The 12,231-nt window shown below is 36.5% G+C and overlaps 2 protein-coding genes across 3 annotated transcripts; one reads left to right on the top strand and one right to left on the bottom strand.

Annotated features, from left to right (window-relative positions):
• Window positions 1-310: 310 nt before the first annotated feature.
• LOC311084239 (uncharacterized protein) lies at window positions 311-2,715 on the bottom strand. Its single transcript, XM_084116166.1, has 5 exons — window positions 2,395-2,715; window positions 1,925-2,216; window positions 1,692-1,823; window positions 1,372-1,424; window positions 311-1,002 (listed from the first exon to the last, which is right to left on the bottom strand). Exons 2-5 carry the CDS (start codon window positions 2,121-2,123, stop codon window positions 934-936), a joined length of 453 nt encoding a protein of 150 aa, XP_083972292.1. The 5' UTR covers window positions 2,124-2,216; window positions 2,395-2,715; the 3' UTR covers window positions 311-933.
• Window positions 2,716-3,853: 1,138 nt separating this feature from the next.
• On the top strand, window positions 3,854-11,655 carry LOC311084226 (uncharacterized protein). 2 transcript variants are annotated; one of them, XM_084116143.1, is made up of 5 exons: window positions 3,854-4,076; window positions 6,256-6,585; window positions 9,443-9,793; window positions 11,258-11,371; window positions 11,464-11,655. In XM_084116143.1, the coding sequence occupies exons 1-5, from the start codon at window positions 4,043-4,045 to the stop codon at window positions 11,517-11,519; spliced, it is 885 nt and encodes a 294-aa protein (XP_083972269.1). In that variant the 5' UTR covers window positions 3,854-4,042; the 3' UTR covers window positions 11,520-11,655. The 2 variants fall into 2 exon arrangements, with proteins under 2 accessions (XP_083972269.1, XP_083972268.1); XM_084116142.1 differs by lacking the exon at window positions 3,854-4,076 and adding an exon at window positions 4,357-4,485.
• Window positions 11,656-12,231: the final 576 nt, after the last annotated feature.

Raw genomic sequence — 12,231 nt, 5'->3', positions numbered from 1 at the left:
TGCTAACCATGTCACTTAGAAGTCAACAAAACAATAATTCAAACAAAGTAAGTTTTGATTAATTCATACGAAATTTCAGGACAGTATGGCAAAAAATATATCTCATGAAAAAATTTACTTTCATACCTCCAAAACAAGTTTTGTTTAATAAATGCAGCAGCAGATGTTGAATATGTCTACTGTTTTCTTGGTAGGTGGAGGGTCTAACTGTGCATGTGCAGTGTGAGTGTCATCACTCTAGCTTGTTTCTGATTGGAGAAAAATGACATGTTGCAACCATCCCCTGTTGCAACTGTCCCCGGTCTCCCCCTACTCAAGTCTCAGTTAAGCTCAGGTGCTCAAAAAGAGCATAAGTAAAAAAGTCTCTTCAATATAATGGATAAATAAAATAATGTTAAGTAAAAAAGTCAAAGCTTACTTGCACTGGACGTCCTGGCTTCAGCCTCATCTCATATATGGAACACGTGCGATTCAGCAACTACCCGCTAATGCACTCGCATTCACGTAAAGCAGGCATGTTTACAAGTTTGTGCGAGTAAGGGCAAAATGCACAAGTTATAGTACCTTCAATGCCCTGTAGATGGCGATATCACGTCTTTATCACAGCAATAAACTGCTGCAGAATAAGTTAGGTGCCATGCAAAATGTAACGAGTTATTGCATTACTTTTCACAAATGTATTGGAGTAAAGAGTACATATACTTGTTCATAAAGGTACTCAAGTAGAAAGTAAAGGTGGCTAATATCTTTGATACTCAGTAAAACTACAAAGTAACCAAAAGATACTTGAGGACAGTAACTAATTACATTTACTCCACTGGAATTTGTGCTGAATTCTCTTGCTACATGTGGTGATTCTGAATCCCAAAACTCAAGCACAGACTAAAGGTTCGTAGAGCAAGCTGGATCTGGTATTCAGAAAAAGGTTTTTGATCATCTACTCATGGCGACAGAAACGTACACCACATCATCCTCTTCCACGTGATCTTCCGCTTTTATTTTCTGTATAAAAAATAACAACAACAACAACAAAAATTATCTCCCTTTTTTTGTACGGTATCTCACATTTTCGGACTTTTACTCTAAGAATTGCCCGCTTGTTTGTTTGTTTGTTTTTTCAATGCGGTTTTTCTCACAAATGCAAGTTTATATCTCGCAATTCTGTGAAAAAAGTCTGAATTGCAAGATATAATCTCGCAATTGTGAGAAAAGAAAAGAAAAGAAAAGAAAACACTTGTGAAACAGTATAATGGATCTGTGCGTCAGGTCTTAAAGTGACAGCAGCCTAATATACCTGATGCCAAGTATACCTGAATCACCACTGAAACCAAACACAGACACACAATATAAATTAGGAATAAATGATCTTACCGATTTATGTGCTTTACTTTTGTAGAATGTTGGCTCAGCGTAAGTGATCTCTTCTGTATAACAGTAATAATAGATTCATTAGAACAACAAAACTATATCTTTGCTAGCTGAGTTTACAACTTAGGGCAGTGAAGTTACACTATATTACAATACATTTATAACACTATATTAATCGTTCCATAAAAAGAAACTATAGAGGGCATTATCTAAAAAATATATGAGAATAACTGTGATTAAATGATAATTAGAGCTTGTTTACAATATTTACACTGTACATTTAAAGTATTATTTACTTGTTTAAAATGATAGGTTACACTTGCCTTCTTGATCAGTTTTTCTACATTTCTTGCAGATGAAGAAGATCATGACTATAAGAACAATCATCAGAGATCCAGCAGAGATCAACACTATCAGAGACACTGGAGATTGTGAAGAAGACTGTGTGTCCGGTGCTGTAATGATAAAGAAAGAATTGAACGCATCAGTCTGATCTACAACAGAAGACAGAGATCAGGTCAGTAAATACACACATATATCATCAGCGCTGTGGTACCTGCACATGTGTGACAGAGTGTGTTGATGTCCAGATGTGTGGTCTGGTTGCTGATGGGATTGTTCAGCACACAGCTGTAGGTGTTTTTATCCTGATATTCCACCTCCAGAGGTAGAGAGAGACTGATGCTGAGATCACACACAGATGCTGGACAATACACTGATTCCTGCGTACCAGGAGAGAGTCGCGTCACACACATTCAACACTGATGAACACACCAATGAACATGATGATGATGATGATGACGATGAAGAAGAACAATCTCTGCTGATGACAGGAACAGGCAGACGAGCTGAGAAACATGAGAGAATAAACAGAAATAGGTAAATCTAATCAACAATCTTATTTTCATGTCATTGTGTTGAGTGAGTGTTTATAACGTCTGTCATCTCAAACTACAAAATTTGTAAACTTTACAGTATGTAAAAAATAAAATAAGAATATGTAAAGGACAAATGATCTCTACTCACCATAGACAGAAACACTGAATGTTTTTGATGTCAGTTTCGCTCCATTTAACTCTAGTTTATAAACTCCAGTATGTTCAGTTCTGGTGTTTGTGATGGTCAGAGATCCAGTTTGATTGTCCAGCTTCAGTCTGTCTCTGAATCTCCCATCAAGAACATCATCATATGTGGAGAAGACTCCATCAGCTCTACTGATTCGAGCTATCAGAGAGTTTTCAGCTCCATATTTCCACAGAATGTCTTCATCTTCATGTATTTCAGTAACATCCGTGTTTAGAGTGACAGAATCTCCCTCCATCACTGACACTGAATCACCAAACACACCTGAAGAACAAACATAAAATCAGAAAAATCGCAGATTAAGGTTCATGTTGTCAATAAGGCCTGAATTTAGCTGTAATTTGTAACCTTTAAATGTAAGATGTAGAACAGCAGCAGACACACATAAGAAAATTAAAGATGATTTAAATGAACAAACAGATAAATGTGATTGTGAACCAATAACTTAATCTTTATGGCTGTCGAGGATTTCCATTTTCATGTCATGATCAACAGTCATTTAAAACCCACAAAAAAGCCTGATATTTGAAAGCAACCGAGGATTACAAAGCCTCCAATAGTTTTAGTTTACATTATTAAGAAATCTCCATTACTTTTCTGTGATTTTTAATCTGAAATGTTAATAGTCATGAAAAATGATTACAATTTATATACGTTTCCATGACTTTTTAAAATTCCCTGATTTGAGATCACGAACCGAGACCTGAATCCAAAGTAGATCTCACATTAATGTCTCATGAAAGCAGTGTCATTTGAACAGCTTATTGCTCTTGAACTGAAAACATGAAGCCATAAAATGTTTTTATAACTTACCATTCAGACGCCAACAGTACAAACAGAGCAAAACAAACACGGGAAACATTTTCTTTGTCTGTGTCTGAACTGTGTACCAAAAACACTCGAACTGTTAATCTGATGTGTGAATCTGAATCGTCCCCTGACAGACTTAACCCCTCCTATAGTTCGCCCCTCCTCTGAACACATGATGTGTATAGTTATATGATATATAAAGTATGGTTATATATAATTGTTCTTCTGGCCCTCATTACGATTATAACTGTTTGATGACTTTAACTTAATGGCAGAAAACATACATTCCTAATTCTTTATCATTTAACACTGATAGTTTTTGAAATGGCCTGGCTGTTTTTAACATCCCTCGGAAGAAGAAGAATATTGAGTGGATCTCCCTGAATTTAATCACAACAGAACTTACAGTTATAATAACTCGATTGTCAATTGTTTTGTTTGGCAAAACAAAAAAGTTGAAAACCACACATTATCAGTTTTATATGATTATATCTCTAGCTATTCAGCAGTCAAACTGAAACCTGTTGTGGTTTGATTTCTTCTGAAATGTGATTTGAAGTTTTAAACAAACATGTGCATGTAACTTGTAGGTGGAGAGGTTCTTCCTGTCCTAGTAGTTATTAACCTCACAGTCTGACTTCCTCTCGAGATAGAACTGATGTACAATTAAATAAAATACTGAAGCCAAACTTATGTTTGAAAAAGAAGTGTCACAAGTCAGAAGTCAAACAGAATTCTTACCCATAATGCATTATTGATAACATACACAGACTGATAGCTGATGATCTTACAGTTCATGGAACCTTTAACAATCTGTAAGATCTCACTCATACAGCATGTTTAAAATAGGTTTAAATAGTTAGGTAAACATTTTTTTTTTTTGCTTATAATTTTGAGTGATAGATGTCATATTTAATTTATTTTTCACTGTGACATTTTTTTTTATATATATATATTGGGTTGACAGTGAAATGGGTTAGACGAATTGTGTTACTTGATAAAACAAATGAAAATAACAAATTAAATTGAACGGCTTATCTGTAGGCCAGCCTACTCACATCAGCCTACTCACACCAAAGTTTTACTTTCATATAGGCGTCATTAATGCGGAAGAACCAGACGTTTTTATTTCACAGAATCTGCATTTAATTTTCGGACAAAAGGTGGTGAAAATGAAGCTTCTTTTTATTTTGCTGTCAGTACCTTTGTTTTGTCTTGACCAAGGTAAGACATTTATTTGTTACAATCTCTTTTACCGCCGATAAAACGAACAAATAACGCAACGCAGTTTCTTTTTTCTGTCAGCTCTAATCGCTTTACATTCGATGGAAATGTATTTTATTAGGCTATTTTTATTTCTCTGGTGTGTGTGTGTGTGTGTGTGTGAGTGTGTGTGTGTGCTTGTTTATAGTAAAACATTTATTAGTCACAATCACTCTTTCGAACGACGAATTTTACCTAGTTTCATTTAGTGTCAGCTGACTGAGCTCTAATCACTTTATATTCGAAATATATTAATTATTTATTAATTACTGTTGTTTTAATTTGAGGATAAATTTAGGTGAAATGTGTTTGTGATATATGTGGTCACATATTTATTTTTCGACACATTTCTGAGGTTGCTGGCACATAAAAAGAGCAAATTCATATCGTGAATGACAATGGGAAAACATTGAAAAGGGGTGGGACCTTTACTTAGGTTAAATGACGTGGAATAAAAAAAAACATCTCATCCATCTTGCTGATATTTTTTGTTGATATTGATATTATATTAATTACATTAGCCTATTTGGGTCTTAATTTAGTTAAAATTAGCAATAAATACATTTTCTGATGTATTCTTATATGTAGGGCACAAAAGGGGTAAAAGCACCTTAAAGAAAATGTTTGCAGAAAAAAAGAATTATTTATTGAACATTGATGGAGCAACACATCTTGTGGTAAAATATATCATAAGTGGTTTGGCTTTGTTTTAAAAATCTTATAAATGTGTGGGGTAGTGAGTGTAGGAGAAAATCCCATTCAGATACATGTCTATTGTAATATTTTCCACAATCATTCTCCTTTATAATTTTGACTTTTGTTGAGCACCATAACTATTTTCTTGTGATACGTGGATTCTCAGATTGCTGAAGAGTGTAATATTAATTAACTGAAAGTTATTTCAGTTTGAAAGACTAAGTTTATTGGTTTGAAAAGGTTGCCTAGTTTAAATAGCCTATACAATGGTTTGAAATTTGAAGGTCAGGATATACAGAGACAGTAGGCTGTTGCTAGGGTGTTGCTATGCAGTTGCTAAATGGTTGCTAGATTGTTCTGGGTGACCTTCCATAATGTCCACATACAGTAGTCTTCTGTTTCTGATGATAGACCTACAAGCTCAAAGAAATTTAGAATCTGTTAATGTGTTTAGATCTTGGTGCCCTGGATTTTAATATGTTGTGATTCATTAAAATTATTTTAAACAGTATGGATGATTACTGCAACTGTTTCTCAAAGTCATAGAGACAGATGTGTAAGTCAGGCCATAAATCTTTTTATGTTGCCACCCCTTGTCATAAATAATCTTGTAGATTCGCCCTTAGTAATTTTATTTTATTTCCTATAACATTTAAAAAGCATTAAATATTAGATCAAATTAGCAGAGCAGTGTTGCATTGCTGGCCTCGATGTACAAAGTGAAATGCAGATGTTTAGGAAAGTCCAAATGTGAAAAAAAAAAAAAATAGGGAAGGGAGGTAAAATATGGATCAGGATGTCGGTTTTATGATGTTCATTAAATTGTTTAAAATTATCGATGAGACTCCTGTATGTTTGTCTAATGAGTGAATATGTAAATCCATTATGAATTGTTTGCATGTGTCATGCATTACATTTTTAATCCAGGCTCTTTTTTTACTCACAATCTTTATGATATGTTTTATGTAAATTCACAGCACTTTTTTTGCTATTGCATATTTTTTCCGCATTATCACCAATTAATTTCTTCTTCAGGTGTATCTGGTGTTGATGACGTGTCAGTGTTTGTGATGGAGGGAGATTCAGTCACTTTAAACGCTGGTGTTGTAAAAACCAAACAAGACAGAATTAGATGGTATTTTAATGACACTCGCATTGCTCAAATCAATGGAGATCTCAGTAAAACTTGTACAGATGTTCAGTGTAATGAAGGCACTGAGAGATTCAGAGACAGACTGAAGCTGGATCATCAGACTGGATCTCTGACCATCACAAACATCAGAAACACAGACTCTGGAGTTTATCAACTAAAGATCTTCAGCATCAGCAGCATCAGTGAAAAAATCTTCAGTGTTTCTGTTACTGGTAAGTCATGTAACAAATGTTTAAATGCAGATTATATGTTTAAATCACATTTTTTGAAACTGACAATTAGAGCTGTTTTTTTATTTTATTTTTTTATTATTTTTAAGTTTCTTAGATTATAGCACCACTTACCTTTGGAAATAGATACATTTTGTCAATAAATTAGTCATTGTAGGCAAAAAAAAAAAAAAAAAAAACAAGTTCCGAAAAACACTTTCACTGAAAGTGAAACACTGGTGTCACCTTTATTTATATAGCGCTTTTTACAATATGGATTGTTTCAAAGCAGCTTTACAGTGATAACAGGAAAAGAATGCAACAAAGTTTGTTTCGGCTGTACCACAGATCTAGAAGAAAATAGTGTCATAGTCCAGCTTAAGTTCATTCCATTTTTGTTGTAAGAAAGTTATTAATTTAGTGTATATATATATATATATATATATATATATATATATATGCTCTGTAGAGAACAGTGATGCCATCGTCTAGCTCAATTCAGTTCTCATATAATGGTGTCAATTCAAGCAGATCAATAATAATGTTGAATATTAAATGTCCCCAACTAAATGTCCCCAAACTAAGCAAGCCAAAAGCCAAAGGCGACAACCACTCACGGTTTAAGTAGGGGTGGGGCCTGGGAGAAAAGGGTGAAGTCTGCTCTGACTGAGGACCAAAGTGAAGCTGGAGGGAAGGCGGAGCCTGATGGGTGGAGGGACGAGTCGCAGATGAAGGCCTGGAAGTCCATGGCGAGCGACAAGCAATGGCTGACCAAAGTGGAGCCGGAGGGATGAGGAAGGAACTTTAGGGACGGACGTCTCAGGTGGAGCTGAGGGAGTGAGTAGCCAAGGTGGAGCCGGAGGGATGAGGAAGGAGCTTTAGGGACGGTCGTCTCAGGTGGAGCCGACTGGTCGACAGGCTGAGGTGGAGTTACGGGCTTGGAGCTGAAGAGTTGACACCCCAGGGCTGACCTGGTGAACTAGAAGCCCCAGGTGGATCCAGGATACAAGGAGCAGACAGTTTAGGAAGAGCCAAAGGGCTGGCAGGAGCCAGCGAAGATAGGGCTGAAGAACTGGGTAGCATGGGCAGAGGGTTACAAAACCAATTCAAGATGGACAGAAAGATTAAAAGTGGCCTCCTTGGCTGACATGGGACAGACAGACACTTCGGGATCAGCCTTCTTGGCTGACATGGGACAGACATACATTTCAGGAATGGCCTTTTTGGCGACACGGAACAGGCAGAGACCATCGGGATGGAATGGAACATCACAGACAACATTAACTCAGCTCAGGCTCTATGTCTGTGGTAGGCTTAGGCTTTAATTATGCCGGAGGCTTGGCTGAAGTGGCGATGCTCACGGCGTGGACTGTGGTTTTGTGATCCTCCTCCATTTTACTGATGGTAAAGGGAGATCTGCAGCAAAAATGGACCCAGTCCACAAACTCCATGAATATCCGTTGAGGGCCATCTCCAGGCATGTGTGCTTTGGTTTTTGCAGATTCAAACCTGCCAGGAAAAACAGGCAAAGGCTGGCGTTGTCATAGTGGACGAGATGTTGAGAGAGGAGGATCTTTACTGCCGCTATGTCCATTTAGTCAGTCTGTTCTTCTGTTAAAGCAGGTAATGAAAAGCGCTGGATCTAACTGCAGGCAGCAGTTGATTTTATTAAACTCAAACCAAAAATACTCAGGATACTCAGGCCTAGTCCACGCATAGTTTTCCTTTGTAAAAAAGAAAAAGAAGAATCATGTCCACACAAGCACGGTAAAAGTAAAAAATATTCACTGTCAAGAGCATGCTAAACCAACAGGTATTGATATAACCCTAACCGTAAAGCCTCGTTGGCCAATCAGAAGCCTGAAAAAAAAGGTTATTAGCCTACCGGTTCTGGTAGGCTAACAACATGTTGTCATAAGCAGTGAGCTGTGTAGTATTGCGATCTGATGCCTCTGTTCCACAATATAATGGGAGAACTGTGCATGTATCTGTATACATGTAATAAGCCCTGTTTGCACAGCTATTAGCATCAATATTTTGGCTATGTCTGCCAATGCACAGACTCGCCTCATTTAAACAAAGGAGATAGTGGCGCACAGTCTAGCATCAAACAAAGGAGATAATAGCATGCACTCCGACGTCACAAGCCAAAATCTCCGGTTTCTCTGGTTTCTCCGGTTTCACCGTCTACATGACAACACAACTGTAGTTTCTAAGAATCTTCACCCTGGCAGGAGTTTTTGAAAAATTAGATTTCAGTGACCGGATACTGCATTTGCTTGTGGACAAACAGCTAAACTGCATAGAAAAAACGGTGGTTTTGAAAATACCCGTGGACAGGGCCTAAGACTGGTAAACCATGAGCAAAACAACCAGTATGTCTGAGAACAGACAATGGACTGAGAGAAACACAAGGCTGAAATATCCAAACAAACTAATTAACAAAACGATCACCAGGTATCCAACATAATCAATCAAAAGAAAAACTATGGAAACAAACAACCACATGAAACTGAACCAAAACCCATGAACCCCAAAACAAACACAAGAACAGATGACATGACACCTAGGTGATATATGCCAAATTTTGTGTAAATTGGACAAATTGCCTGGGACAGGTTCGAAAAAATAACTCATCGAATTTGGTAGAATAGTTTTTTGTTGAAATTCCTCTGGCCATGTGTTGGATCTGAAGCATTCTAGTTCATAAATGCAGTTTTTATAGCCTGTACCATTCTAGAGTTGCTTTACAGACTGAAGGTCAAAAAAGAATGTGCAGTTTGCACAAATATTTTCAAGTTTTTTTTTTCTCGTTGTGGTGTTTCTTTCCCCTTCAATTATCTGTTGGTTTGTGTTTCAGGTGTTTCTGCTGCTGAACAAGATCAAATGAAGAAAAAATCTGTGAAGCAGGGAGAACCTGTCACTTTAGATCCTGGTGTAATAAACAACCCAAATGATGTGATGACATGGTATTTTAATGACACTTCCATCGCTAAAATCAGTGGAGATCCCAATAAGACTTGCACAGATTTTCATTGTCATGAGAGATTCAGAGACAGACTGAAGCTGGATCATCAGACTGGATCTCTGACCATCACAGACACCAGAACAACAGACTCTGGACTCTATAAACTACAGATCAGCAGAAGCAGCCTCCGTCGCCGTCGTCGCAGCGTCAGCAGTGTAAAGAGCTTTGACGTTATTGTCATTGGTAAGTGTAATTTAGTCATTCAGGCAATTGTCCATCTGGCAGTGAAAACAACCTCACTGTGGAATATAAAGAAACACGATATTGGTACTTTTTAATGTAACAATATCATGTTTCTTTATATTCCACAGTGAGGGTGTGTATATACTATCTTGATGACTTGGAACTGTAGCAGCCCAAGCTGACAGAGAAAATAACTTTGGCTAATGTTCTGGCAAGGTTCTCTCAAAGTTACGAACAAACGTACTTCCAGTTATGTTAATAGAATGTTTGATCAATGTTGTCTGGTCCTCAATAATGTTCTCAAAAGGTTTGCACAAAAACGTATTTATACATTGTTTGTTGAAGGTTTTTAAAATGTCCTCATGTTGGGAGAAAACATTCTTAGAACATCCTTTAAACATTAGAATAACAATAACTTCAAATGAATACGGTTGTGTGGCTGTTTTAAAAGATCATCCTTGGAACGTGGGAAAGTTTAGTCTGTACCATAGTTATTCTTCCTAACTTTTCTCTAAAATGTATGTAAAGGTTATGCAAGTGTTATAAACACTTTCAAAACAATCTTCATGAAATCACCACGTATTGTCATTAGTATTGAATGAATGTTCTCATAATGCTGGCAGAAAACATTCTGTGAACATCATTCCTCAAACGTCCTTTAAATATTAAGGACCACTAACATTCTGGCTTAAACAATGCAGAATTCCCGGTGATTCATTAACACCACTCATTGTTCATATGTTTCCACACTACAGAGAGTTAAAATAACACTGTAGCAGGAACAAACATTTGACAGTACCAGGAAACAGTGTTTCCTGTAGTTGGGCTGATGGTGACTTCAAATGAAATATTTTCAAAAAATTATCAACATCTAAACCTCTAATTCTCAATAAGAGCCACTGTAGATGTAGAAATAAAGTCAGTCTGGTTAGTAATAAGTAAAGTTGGTAATTGTGTTTGTGGAGTTGTTTAATCATCTTCTGCTGAGATCTTCAGAGATTTAATGTCTTTTATCTTCAGTTGATTTCATCTAAGGATGTAGCTTGTAGTTCTTGTGTGCAGGTGTTTGAATGTTTAAAAGAGTGTTTTCAGGAACATCATACTAACCTTTAAATGATGTTCTATTAATATTAAGGAAACTGGAGTTTTATGTTCTTGGAATGTTACCAATCAACATTCTATGTTGAGTTGTTAATAACAATCAAGTTGAAAGAACATTTCAGGAACATCATAGTAACCTTAAACGTTCCACTAAAGTTTCGAGAAAACTGAACGTTTTTACGTTTCCATAACCAAAACGTAGAACAAAAATGTGTTAGCTGGGATGGTACTTCTGCATGAAATAGTTTTCCACTTTAAACTGAATGAGATTCACATACTCTCTCAGACCTTCTGATATCTCATTGTGTTTGTTCTAGATCAATCTGACAGATTCACTGACTGTCTTTCTTTTCGCTGATCTAGGTTCAGGTCCTTCTTCAGCTGTTGTAGCAGGAATATCTGTTGCTGTTCTTCTGGTGTTTGTAGCTACAGTTGCTGGTGTGATTTACTATCGCCACTGCAGGAGCTCCAGAAATGGCAAGTATCACTTACAGATACTGTAGTGAGAGGAAAACATCATCTTTATTGTGCAAAATTAGTATTTAATTATGTGTGTGATTCATTTTCAGGTCTTTCAGATAGTGACGACCGAACAGTATTTCCACTGAAGCAGGATAATAGTTAATCCATTGTTACCAAACAATACCATGATAAAGCACTTTTAAAATCAGATTTAAATGACCTGCTACTGGATGTCTACAATGGCTATAAAAGTGTACACACCCCTGTTACAATTGCAGACTATTGAGATGTAACAAAATTGAATCCAAGTAAAATCATGTCAGACCTTTTTCCTCCTTTAATGTGGTTTTAAACCAACAAAATTCATGTAACAAACAAATATAAATAAAAGACACAGTAACCTGGTTGCAGAAGTGTGCACACCCTTTAACTTAACTTGGTTGAAACACCATTTGCTTTTAATTCAGCAGCCAGTCTTTTTGAAAATGTCCATCAACTTAGCACATCTTGATTTGAAAATGTTTACCACTCTTCCTTGCAAAAGAGCTTTAGATTGATCATATTGCAGGAGATCTCCAGCCCTCTTCAAAACATTCTTTAAGTTTTTTGAAGTCTTGCTTCAGAATGGGCCTTTCCAAATCAGTCTTCTTCCTAATCTGAAACCATATTTTTAATGACTTATTCATCATGAGGTTTTTAATGGAGGCCTACAGGTTTTGTGCCAATGTTCTGATATTATGAACTATCCGCGTGGTTGGTAATTATGTTCAGTCAGACCATAAAGCATTTAGTCAAAATTTGGGTGGGCTTAGATTTTTGGTTTAGAATGTTGTTTTCACATGCAGCAAATGACCATTACTTTCCAGACATTCATG

The sequence above is a fragment of the Abramis brama genome (assembly GCF_963993115.1).
Source record: "Abramis brama genome assembly, chromosome: 6".
NCBI classification, from domain to species: Eukaryota; Metazoa; Chordata; class Actinopteri; order Cypriniformes; family Leuciscidae; genus Abramis; species Abramis brama.
Note: the sequence above shows the minus strand (reverse complement) of the source record. Positions and strands in the feature narration are given on the sequence as shown.

Excerpts from the sequence above, each read along its gene's own strand:
- LOC311084239 (XM_084116166.1), bottom strand. The coding sequence starts at position 2,123 with ATGTGTGTGACGCGACTCTCTCCTGGTACGCAGGAATCAGTGTATTGT. Across the intron at positions 1,824-1,924 it reads ACTCTGTCACACATGTGCAG|CACCGGACACACAGTCTTCT; the intron begins GTACCACAGCGC and ends TTATCATTACAG. Across the intron at positions 1,003-1,371 it reads AAAGTAAAGCACATAAATCG|AAAATAAAAGCGGAAGATCA; the intron begins GTAAGATCATTT and ends TTTTTTATACAG.
- LOC311084226 (XM_084116142.1), top strand. The coding sequence starts at position 4,434 with ATGAAGCTTCTTTTTATTTTGCTGTCAGTACCTTTGTTTTGTCTTGAC. Across the intron at positions 6,586-9,442 it reads CTTCAGTGTTTCTGTTACTG|GTGTTTCTGCTGCTGAACAA; the intron begins GTAAGTCATGTA and ends TTTGTGTTTCAG. Across the intron at positions 11,372-11,463 it reads CTGCAGGAGCTCCAGAAATG|GTCTTTCAGATAGTGACGAC; the intron begins GCAAGTATCACT and ends ATTCATTTTCAG.